Below are 12,728 nucleotides of genomic sequence, written 5' to 3' on the forward strand. Positions count from 1 at the left end.
AATAAAAGAAGTGTGGTTTGACAGCGACACAAAAAGCAGCGAGATCAGTTGATTGAAAACCCACCGTGATAAGATAGTAGCGGAAAACAATAACACCCACAAGAGTTTTGGCGAAAACAAGCGCACTTATCTGCTACTGACATTATTTTTCTCGCGGTATTCATTTGATTACGCTGTAAATCAGCAATCAGCACAAAGTGATTGAAAAAAAGGGCAAAAGTTTCAGCCATCCGCTTTGAACTGGAAAAGTGATATATTTTACTCATTTGCCAAAAAGTCTAACACTGATAAGAGCCAAGACCGGTTCTGTGTGATAAAACAAGCACACGAGTGATTTGAACTTTTCAATTGCGACGAGCAAAGTCCAAGGAAGATAAATTTATTTTGCACCGTCTGAGGAAAATCGAACTCAAAATGGAAACCATTGCACTGCCGCAGCCTCATCATCACAATCCACGCGTTCAACCGGAGAACTGGTTGTACGAGATTAAACAAAAGGGGCAGGACAGTACCAACACTTGCTACGTGATGGTGCAGAATGTGAGAGTAAGTACCGAAAGGATGTTGTCTTGTTGTTCGGCCATGGAGACGCATGGTCGCTGATTAAAAAAGAATAAGCATGGGGTATAACTGTGGGATGCCGTCGGCATTGCTATCTTAAATTGTATTCAAAAGTTTTTTTTTATTCTGTAATTAATTTTATTCAAATATCAAATTTTTCACGGTATTAAAATTTTACAGTTTGAAAATGTGTTTACTAATTACGATGAATTTTTAAATTTATAGATTTATTTCATTGAACCTAATGGAATTTAGTTTTAAAACTTTGTTCAAAACAGGTTCTTAAGGAATTTCGTGAGAATTTTGTTTTGAAACTACATATCGGAGTAGACCATACCAAGTCTAGGAATGTTTCTCAAGTTCTAGAAATAAGTTTTTTTTTTTAAATTACCCATCTAAGGAAGTCCGGCATCTATAATATTTAATTATTTTTTTTTTTCATAACCCAGTATTTTGACAAAAAAAGAATCTTATCTTATCCTAAAAGAATCATAAAAATCCTAGATAAAAAAATAACCAATTACTCGAGTTTTTACTAGTCTTAGATGCATGAACGTTTTTTTTTTATATCCGTAATCTTAAATTGTTTCAAGGCCCTAACCAAATTGAAAAAAATTAGGCTACTCGATAAAAATCTTTAAGATTCATATAAAAAACGTGCAAGCTTCAGTGTAAGAGAAACCAAACTTTGGAAATTTTTCCAAGTTCGAGAATTCGATGGTTTTCTCTTTCAATTTTGTTTTTCAAGTCATAGATTTTTAAATCAATGTCATTTCTTGGAATTGCTCTAATGTTCCATTTGCGATCTAAACCTAGTCCCAACATTCCTTTATAATTAGACAGATTGGGGTGGTTTCTAGATCAACAATTGAAATAGGCAGAACAACCAAACGTAAACAATGGCTTCAATCGCAAATTCCTCGAGAATCAAAGCACATCCAAGAAATCTAACATCATCATCTGATAGAACAAGCTTCCTTTATCAAATGGCATTGTTAGTTTGTGTGGGAGTATTTTGATTCTCGAGAATTTTGTGTTTAAAGCCATTGTTTACGTTTGGTTGTTCCGCCTATTTCAATTGTTGGTCTAGGTTTGCTTTCGAAAAAATGGACGTCAAGAGAAATCTTGGTTGCATTTCGTCATGAGACTTCAATGATTGCCTTGATCGGTATCTCATAACTAACAAGTGGTTAGGTTAGGCTACTTTATAAAAGAGACTTTCAACCGTTGGCCGGTTCGTCTCTGGCACTAACAAGTGTATTTGATATGTGATGAACTAGCGTTATCCAGGCTGTTTTACACGAAGCGTTTTTAGGCCATTTTGGTGTCTCTTATGCCATTTTAAACGTTTTGAGGGCCACATTTTTAAGTTCATTTAGGAAATTTGATCATTTTTAGCCCATTTTGACGATATGATGGCCATTTTTCTATCTATATCAATGCACAAAGGAATTGTAAATTGCTACAAATTATAAATATTATATAAGTTAGATTGTCTATGATCGAAAATTCGGACTCACATACGATTAATGATTTTTGATTGGTACAATTATACAAATCATATCGGATCTAATCGTTAAGCTTGTCAATCCGAATATTTTATTATGGATTAAATCGTATACCAAGTCAGTTAAAATAGCATATGGCCTCAATTTCTTTACATATTATCCTTTGTTGGGTATAATATACGTATCGGTATATGTGTACTTATATCATATAAACAAATTATTTACTTACATTCTGGTTGTCCAGGTATGCTATGAAAGCATTTTCGAAAACATTCTAAACTTTTAAGCATTATATCTTACCAACTGTTCATTTGGTTTAAAGTTCCCAAATTACACTATATTGTTTAAAAAGTAATTATATTACTAATATATGGCTAATTTCCAAGGTACGCTTCTAGTATTTAGCAATAAATTTGTTAGTCAAAGCGAGTAGGTATGTATTTTATTACAGTTGAGTTAAATTCTGTAGATATTAATAATTATATGGTGTAAACTGATCACAAAGCATAGCAGAATTTAAGTATTCCTGGCAATCTAAGCAGCGTTCGCGCTTCTATGATTTTTTTTCTCGACGTAACGTAACGTAACGCTCATATATGTAATGTTTGTTTGTGTTCATTCATCTGCTGCCTGTTTATTTATCCATTCCAATTGATGCCCGAAACTGCTTGACAATTATTTTACAACGCTCCAAACTTCTCAGATGGCCTCTTTTTAATCGGCAACCTGTCCATTTGAACTGCGTGTTAATCTCTTGTTCAATTATCGGCAACTCGAAATCAGCAGCATTTTGTAGTTCGTATATTTAATTTCCTGACAAAATGCGTTTGCTCAAAACGTCGAAACCTATTCAGATTGAAACTGAAACTCTAAGGAGTCGTTGGAATACATTCAGCGAAGTGTTAGGTGAGAAAATGCAGTGAAATTACCGTATACATGTTGGTTGCCGAAAATAGTCAATGGGTGCCGAAACCGACATTTTGCAAAAACAAACCCTACTAAATTGTTGTTCATTTCATAACTCTCGCTATAGCATCCATACGCTTTATCCTATATGTGAAAAATGAATATATATCAAAACAAACAACGTGCTATGTAGTCCATGTCGCGAAATTATTACGCATCGGCCGGTATGCATAGAAGAGCAAATCCAAATAATTAACCACACATAGCTCAAGGCCAATCACAGACCACTTACTCAGGAAGAAGAACACCACAAAATTCAAACCACGTTGAATCACTATTATGACGCGCAATTTCCATAGTTGTTCCTGTTGCTGCCTAAAACCATGCTGTCGGCCAGCATTCATTCCGGCAGCATATGTGGTGCCACAAATAGACATTCTGATTCATGGATCGTATGTCTACTGCTTCGTGGGTCACTTTGCGCTGATAACAGCTATTCTTTTTTTTTAATTTATTGAATACACTTTATGACATCAAATCGCATTCATGGCGTTGTCGTCATCGTCATCGCTGAGTCCGGTTTTTGCGATCACGTGATGTCATTCGACTTTTTGGATGGCTTACGATCCATTTACGAACAGCCAACCACTATAAAAGTGTCAATCTGTGGTGCTGTACTGACTTACAAATCAACGAATGATCTCACAACCTGCAGTTTACTTTTCTACACGTACACACACACACACACAGCTCGACCAAAGTCGCCGGTGTAAAATATGACATCAGGGAACAACAATGAGACATGAGTGCGAAAACAAGTGAATAGGGTGAGTTTCCCTTTGCATATCTGGAGCTGAGACGGCCGGGACGAGAGTCGGAACGGCGCTGATGTAGATTCTTATAATTACCTACTTGTGTGTTCGAACGTACAATCTGAAGATCTGATCATGATTGACCTTTTTTCACACGCTCGCAAAGCCCATTATGAGGAAACGACTACATCTTGGTACGTACGTCAGATGGATGCTGTATTGGAACGTAATTGCTGTAATAGCTTCGCCGCACCACTTTAAAGTTTAAGAATCACTTCCCCTTTTTTTCGTTTGCAATGCGAGTTTGCACACAGCGACTTGTCATTGTCGGTAGCTCTGGAAATGTGTAATGTCTATTTCTTTGTTGTTATCGTTCCTGCGTAGTGCAAAACGACGACAGTTGGACTCCGGTCCGTTCGATGACTCAACCGTGCACGATTCATTCAACGCCAAAGGTCCTCCCGGTTGCTGATCAAGAGTCACAGAGCTTATAATATGCGAGCAACTGGGTATAAATATTTATCATTACGACGCGGTGTGTACTGAAGGTAGCCCGCGTACGACGCCAATCAGTTGATTTTGAAGGCAGTAAAAGTGCAAATGTGTTTCGAACGACTTGGTGGTGGCGGTAGCGCGTTTAAAAGTCATGCTTACGAAAGGGTGCCCGCAGTTCAAGTACTTTGTTCTATATAGGGTTGTTTGCTTCGGTGTCGTCGGGGTTCTGTGTTCTGTCATTTGGGTTTTTAAATTGTTGAATTGCTTTAAAAAACGATCAAATTGTACAGAAATTCAAGTTCTAGGACTGCTTTACCAGTGCAACAAATTCGTCGAGTTCCATATTAAGAATCATTCATCATATCGCTATAGTCGACAGTTCATACTGGTTATTTATAACCAGCTAATCTTGTATGCTATCTTGGGGTGAAAGCCAACGCAAATCGTATCGATTAACTGCTTCGTCCGGCGGCATGGCAAATATCACACCTCAGCAAAATAAAATCAAACAATACGTCCATCACAACTGATTGGCTGCCATTTTGCGATATCTCCGTCCAATGAATGATAACAAAGGGAACAACGCATTCGCATCTTGGAACTCCTGTCGTTTGTCGTCGACTTCAGCACGACCCATTAATTGGTATCAATTGATTTCGTACGCAAATCTCACCGATGCTCGTTCTTGATTGGGCGTTGATTGCCTTCCGAGTGGCCCTGAAGGACCGTGCCGCGTACTTCAATCAGCTAAAAATAGTCGAGTTTCTCGTGGAATGTTTCAGTTCGGAGGTTACTACGCATCGGAGATTACAGTTTTCGGTTTTTATTGAGTCCTAACCTCCGCAATTCAGACACGAAAATGACACCGTAGGTAGATGTGGAATGCTTATACACATGTTTGTTTATTTGAGCGATACAGAACATCAAGTCGGTATTAGTAGCAGCAGCAGCAGCAGCAGAGATGGTGACGCATGGTGTCTTGTCGATCGGCAGCTGCTGCACCTGCTTGAAATGGCAATAAATTACATGCTCGATTTTCTCCTGAGTGGCGTTAACGCTGTTCTGCAGCTGATCTCTTGGGATGGGAAGAAAAGAGTTTTTCAGGAGGACTGGATATTCAAAATTTCCGTGCGGAATCTTCTAGAACAGCTGGGGCGACGTCGAGATGATGATGAAACTTCTCGAGTTGATTGCCGTATGTCATTTTGCTTTTAATCAAGTTCAGATTGCCACACATATAGTGCCACTGACTGCACTTGAAGTACTGCACTGGGAGGCACACGAGGTACACTCTTCGATAGTGACCGAAATAAGTTTCTTTGTTTGAGATTCGCTTGCGTATTGCTATCAACGCTAGAGTTGGCAGACAGTTTGTTGACGGATAATGTTGAGGGATTTTTGATCAGTTTTAACGTGGTATTCGATGAAGTTAAATTGTATTGGCTGAGTAAAATACGAAGCTTTTGAGAAGAGATGTTCATTCCCATTCAGCATGCTCTTGCGCTCTTGAATTACCTGCTGGACATAGCAGAAGTTCTCTGTAATAGTTTAAAATTTAGTAAAAATTATGAAATCTATCGCAAGAAAATTTAAATCTAGTTTTAACAAATACTACTAACTCGATCTAGATCAAAATAATCATTTTGTTTTGTATAAGGACTGTATCAAAAATAAGTTGTACACAATTTTTTCTTTCAAAATCTATATGAAATATTTTAAAATGAATAAAGGTTCTTCAATCATTTATGTTATGTACTTCTTACAAAGTTAGCTTCATAAAAACAAATAAAAACAATTCTTCTTGCTTCTTCTTATAAGTTTTGGACAGTGTGACAGTGTAAAATATTGTTTGAAGTTGTTTCATGATTTTAGTAGCTTTAGCATCCATCGAAAAGGCTCTGAAGAAAACACAACAATTTTCATTACGCCATTCTGCTGAAAAATGGAAAAAATATTAATTTATATTTTCACCGAGAGCGACCCAATTCAACTTGTTCGCAACTACAACCTATTGAATGCCAATTGCTGACGCTGATGGCAATTGTAAAGAGCATCTTCAAAAAGATATTAAGTGTTCTTAAGTTTTGAAATAGCCAAAAATATACTGTAACGATGCGTCCATAAAATACGAACATGTACTGTCCGAAACCTCATAAAAGGAAGTAAATCTAACATGATACCAGTCCCTTTATGAATATTTTTGGTTTGTTTTTCTCTGTTAAAAACTTTTGTTCATTTTGCAGGATTATTTCTAGAACTGGTTGTGAAAACTAGACTAGAGTAGACTCAAAATAAGAAACAAATCTATAACCAAATTGGTACGAAATATTTAAAACATTTTATAACATCTCTTAACGGAATCCTTCATGAAGAGCCTTCGGTGTTCGATTGATTCCCTTGACGATCCAAAACAATGTAAGAAATTATATGCCTTTGTTACTAGTTATGGTCTAATTTGCAAAATGGGTCATTTGGACGAATGCCACTACTCCTAAAATAATTTAATTTAAGTGTCTCAGCATACTTTTGAATCCATATTGGGGAAACAGTCATATTATTGCGCGGTACGTTAAAAACGTTAGGAGCCTATTGTTGTGTATGGAGGTCTATACTGCCGCTATTCGCATAACAGTCCCATGTCATGTGAATTTCCTATCTACATGGGACTGTTATGCTAATAGCGGCAGCAAATCGAGATTATTTAAATTCGGAAGAACTGCTTTAAGAAGGAAAAATATCCTCCTTCTGCTTCTTCTTCTTCTTCTTCTTATCCTTCCTTTTTGAATGTCAAGCTTATTGCTTATCGCATTTCTTTGCTTATTGCTTGCTCTCAGCTTAGTGTTCTAGATGTATTTCCACAGTTATTAATTGAGAGGTTTAGATAACTGTACCATTTTTGCATTAGTTTTATTGTGTGGCAAGTACAATCATTCTAAATACCCAGGGTAGTAGTGCATATAAAATGTCAATAATAAAAAAAAGTGCTACGAAAAGAGGGTTGTTGAACTTCACATTTTATGGAAATTTCATCAGAAATGGACCAAATTGTGATGCAAAAACGGTAATACCTTGTTTATTAATCAGAGTCAGAATTGTGAAAAGTCAAGGATCCTGACAAAGTGATTTTGAATTGTCTTTGTTCGGTGCCTGGTGTCCCCCACAATGGACACCAGCGTAATAGTATGTATGCTGACGCCTTCTGGTGCGTGTTCCCAATTACGAAAATAATGGGAAAATTCAAAACAGAGAATTTTTTTATAAGTTAAATATTAGCAACAACATCGTTTTACGTTTTTAAATTGGTCATACATTCATTTGAATCCGTTTATTCATATTAATCTATCTACATTCTAAATTCATCTCTGTTATCTGAATTCGTCATCTTCATGGATCATAGATTTATGATCCACTTATGATGCATTTTTGCTATACATATTTGAACAACCCTGAACAACACGGTTATCAAATAATAATGCCTATGAAGATTTATTGAACAGATAATCAGCGTGGGGTGTTTAACGCATTGCTTCAAATAATGTTTCGATATGACTCAAACAGAGCTTAAAATGTTCCTAAATCGATTGACATCCACCGAGATCGAACTATGGTAACCCTATTGGCACAGCCATTAAGTCACATCTTGATTAATCGCGTCGAAATCCGACATTTAAAAATACAACTTCACATATGCTTACACTTTTCTGGCACAGATAGGGCGACATCGGACATCCAACATTGTACGTTTCAAACAAATTGCCAATTACCCACCCCGAGATCCTTTGATCTGCCTTCACTTCGGATCGACGATCACTGCAAGTGCGTTATAATTGATTTAGCCCTTAGATACTTGACTCACCGAACGCCGCACGCCTAACCGGTTAATCAGCATTTAGCAACCTATAACTAAGCTCACCTTCACACGTCAACATGCGCACGTCATAGATCGAGTCTAATTATCTCGACGTCGCCCGGTGCTGTAGATACACAAATTTTGGCGTCATGCCGCCGCCGTTGCTCGGACTTTGATTTCTCATATAGTTTAACGAAAATGCGAAAAACAACAACAAAATGGTAGGATCGTGTACCAAGCGTGATTCTTCTACGTCTCCCCCACAGATATCAGCTAGCAATTTATGTGTCTGCATATCAGTGATTATGGTCTGGTTGTTTCGGGCGACGGTGGCTCCGTCCGTACAAACAAAGAAGTTTGACGTCGTCGGCGCTGAATGGCACACGCCTCAATTCGATCGTGTTATTGCTTCTGTTTCTTATGATAATCAAAACAAGAGAGTTGTTGGTGGACAGCTCGATTAAAATTCATCAATGGGGTGTGCTATTTTTAGAACTGCTGCTACCAGTGGTGGAGTTTGTACGCTACGCAACGTACCCCGCGTGATCCGCAGCCGATCAATTGGTCTTTTATTAAGTGGCAAGTTTTGCAACCCACGGGATTCATTTAAAAAAAAACGGGGAAGCTGGGCCACTTGGAAAGAAACGACGGAAATGTGTACAAAGGGTTGCCATTAAGTGGTGCCTACATGATAGAAATGGAATGGGTTTTAAATTAAACTGTCATTTCATTAACGTGTGACGGGCCAACAGAAGGTGGTCGGCCGTTAAGTTGAACTGTTTTGAGTCAGATATATAAATGTGACTTAACTCTTAGTGGGATTTAATCAGGAAGTTACAGAACCTTAACCGAGTTGAAGGATGATTAATGTTGCTATGTATAAAGCAGCTCTACACATTGTATTTGTAAATAATTTTTCAAAATAGTCAGTCCAGGGACACTTGTAAAGCGTTCACAATACAAGCAGTTACAGGAATTCAATTTAAATGCTACAAATTAAGTTAATGCTGGTGAACTTGCCTCTAATCCCCCATTTCTTTTTCCATTCTCCATTGCAGGATCTTGTCAAGTCCCACTTGATGTTCGCCGTCCGCGAAGAGGTCGAAGTGCTGAAGGAAAAAATCTCCGAGCTGATGGATCGCATCAACCAGCTCGAGTACGAGAACAACATCCTGAAAGCTAACGCCTCGCAGGAAACCCTCTCGCAGTTGACGACCAGCGGAGGCGCCAGCAACACCTCGACGGCAACGGCGGCGGCAGTGGTGGCAGCAGCGGCAGCGGCAGCAGCAGCTACGGCGGCAGCGGCAGCCTCGGCAACGGCACCTTCGTCGGCGGCCAATCCCAGCTCGAACGGTTCCGTTTCCTAGATGTTCCGCAACACTTCCTTATGCTACTCGCTACTACTACTAGCTGCTTATTACGATAGTACTAGGAAAGACGATAACTCGCTGCGGGGTGACAACGCTGGCATGCGGTACACTGTAGCATCAGGAGGAGGACCGGAAGTCGACGCTGATGACAAAGACAACCACCAAGATAACGATGATGGAAAACAATACCGCACGCCAAGCCGGACACCCCCGAACACATGTGAGAAGCACCCTTAAGACGAATGCACATTCGAATACGTGTGTTCTGCAATCACCTAGCATACCAATAAATAGAAAATAACAGTATCAAGCAGAAAGGCAAGCGGATAACACAAAAACCAAGTAACATATTTGCTAGAATTGAGGTAAGATACTTCGTTCATTCTCAAATTCCTAATAAGCTAGAAGTTTTTTTTTAGAAGAGACAGAATGTTGAAATTGATACCAAGTGTTAAGTGACGCCAAAATGAGGAAATCGCACTAATGCTACTAGCAAAACTGTTTTTTTTTTCGGATCAAAGGATATAGTAAACAAAATCGTGGCAATTGTATCAAATACATAGCTCCTCCATCATAGAAAAAATGTGTGCTACACACAACCACTCACTAGATCGTTATGCTATCCTAAAAACAGTAGAACGAAGGAAAGGATTGTTGGAAACAGTTGCAACATTGTCCGGTGGTCTCGGTGTCCTCGGCTTTACTCTAAGGAGCCCAAACACCGCAATGTGGCCAGTGTGAACCACAGCACTGAGATTGAAAATGTCTAAAATCACTACCCTGTCGACGTATAGGTTGGAAGAGAATGTCATTTCGTATGTTATTATTGAATGGAATCTCAGCATCGCTGCACGGAAGTCCCATCGCGAAAGATTGACTTCGACCGTGTTGGCAGTATAAATCCGACCGAATCTCAGATTTATAATGCACGCACGCTCGCTGCTTATCTAACTCAATACCAGTGAAAATATGCCGCTATTATTAAATGAATAATATGGATCTCTCCTTCTGACAGTGCAGCTAAATGCCTTCATATTTGTTGATGCAAAACATAAACAGTTGAAGTAAGTGGAATGGTGGAAAAAGTGTTTTCAATACTCCACACTTCAGAGGTTTTAAACTTGTGCAAGCATTTGAAATTTATTGGAAAAGTTTCGCCTTCATTGGTTGCCTTTTTGAGTTATTTTTACCTTTAAAATTGCACAAAGTTACCAGTTTCCCCTTTTTTTTTTATTCATGTCTAAAATCAGTGGTTATTTTTCAGCTGTGAAAAACTGTTTTACAAACAGCAACACACACTAAACTCGAAAAAGCAACTTAAAAAAATTAATTTTCCTTTCCTTTCAAACACTCGGAGCAAACAAAAATCACACACGATACAAGTTGATATGGAAAAAGAGATGCTTAGTTAGAGAGGTGAAACAAAAGAGAAAGCAACCCAAAATGTGATTCTATTGTACATACATTATAATAACTAAGAGACACGGATTGTTCGAGAATGGGTGGGTGGTTTTATGTGACTAAATCGGATGGGAGAATCAAAAGGCGAAGAAGTAAAACTTTATTCTGTATTTGTTTTCTGCTACTAGTAACATTTTCTCGATCAAATTTAGTGTGATCTAAAAATTCTGGGTGAATATTCCGGGGTATGAGCGCGTGTTTGCGATTTTGCGAGGTCCCAATAGCGTGAGTGAGGATACCATGCTGTAAATATTTCCATAGTAATGCAAATGCACAGAAAGTGTGTGTGATAAAGAAAGAGAGAGAGAGCGAGTCAGTGTGTTAGAACCCCGGGCCCCGGAGGATTGTGCGGGTGACGAATAAAATCTTAAGATGCCAACGAAAACAAACACAATGTTAGGAGGCTGTAAAGAGAGGGAACTCATGATTGCTCCTATCTTCGCGTGAAAGGCTGGGTTCTAGTCCCAGCTTGATACTCGATGATGCTTGAACTAGTTCCCATCACTGCGCAAAGCTCGGAGCAAGTAACTGGATCACGGATAGCCTCGTTATGGGAAAAGAAATAGAACAGATAAAAACAATCACGGAGCGCTAGTTGTTTGAATTTGATCTGATGGAACTGACGAGCAGACATATTCAATTCATCCGATGATGATGAAACAAAAGAAGAATCGGAAGCATGAATGCTGTGAATAGTTTGTAAGAAAATGCGTTTTTATACCGAGCGAACGAGAGTTGCGCGTATTCCTAGGCTGTAAGAGGAACTGTTGATAGGCTGTAAGGAATATCTTGTTTATTTTTGTAGGATCTTTGTTCAATTTTCCTAGGTGAAACGCAATTATTTAGTCAGTCTATTTATTATTTTGTATATTGGTTAACCAAAAAATGAAGCAAAGCATAGTGCATGAGGAGAATGAATGAGAGAAACGAAGAAAATAGTTTTGGAAAGTACATCATATTGAAATGAGAATAGATGTCGCATACGTCGAAGGAAATTAATAAATAGTTAAGACTATCAAAGCATTAACCGATACTGAAATTGCAAAAAAAAATGAGCGAAAATTATTGTGTAAGTGAAAGATACGAAGCAAACAAGATGTTAATAATATAGTCATTATGAAATATGATAAAGAACAGCTGCAAAAATTCATTCTGAAAGAAAATCCCTTAGATACGATGCTCATAACTCCACTTTCAACGTGCTGTGATTCTAAGCAGAAAATTGCGTCTGGAGTGTGACCAGCTCAGCTTTATGTCGGTTGTTTCTATTTCTTTGCTGAGCTTCGGTCACCATGTGCCGTGGGGTTGTCTCTGTTACGAAGTCCTGTCGGGTTACAATCCAGCGCTTGCTTGCAGATTTAGTTTCCACCCTTCCGAAGTGTGTTCTGTTTCACCTACAAATGCGTTCTCAAATTTCTGATGCTATCGGCTACTGATAACATCGACGATTGAGCTCGGCATTCCAGATTCAGTTGTGAAGCCACCATGCACAAATTATATTCAACGTGGTTTGATATCTGCAGAGAGTTCGTGGGGCAATAGCAGGCTGGATTCATGGGTTGCAGCGCTTCCACGGACCACATTTTAGCGATTCGAGAGCTTCTGCTCCATCGATTTCAAATCTGCATACGATCAAATCGATTGAGATCAGCTATGCAAAATTATGCAGGGGTACGAATTTCCGGATAAACTGACACGATTGGTCATCGAGTAATGTGCGTTGTTCGAGTATCGGGCACACTCTCGAGTCCCTTTGAATCTCGAA

General features: G+C 38.6%; 1 protein-coding gene across 2 annotated transcripts in view; it reads left to right on the top strand.

The window, feature by feature from the left end:
• Nucleotides 1-12,097, top strand: part of bun (bunched) — a 334,561-nt gene extending 322,464 nt beyond the window's left edge. For both annotated transcript variants that reach the window (XM_065217688.1, XM_065217691.1), the window contains one exon: nt 9,191-12,097. In XM_065217688.1, the coding sequence (XP_065073760.1) occupies nt 9,191-9,499 (309 nt within the window). In that variant the 3' untranslated portion in view covers nt 9,500-12,097. The remainder of the gene's footprint in view (nt 1-9,190) is intronic.
• Nucleotides 12,098-12,728: the final 631 nt, after the last annotated feature.

The sequence above is a fragment of the Ochlerotatus camptorhynchus genome, unplaced genomic scaffold (assembly GCF_037179485.1).
Source record: "Ochlerotatus camptorhynchus isolate MF236.1 unplaced genomic scaffold, CSIRO-AGI_Acam_v1.1 ptg000078l, whole genome shotgun sequence".
In the NCBI taxonomy this organism is placed as follows: Eukaryota; Metazoa; Arthropoda; class Insecta; order Diptera; family Culicidae; genus Ochlerotatus; species Ochlerotatus camptorhynchus.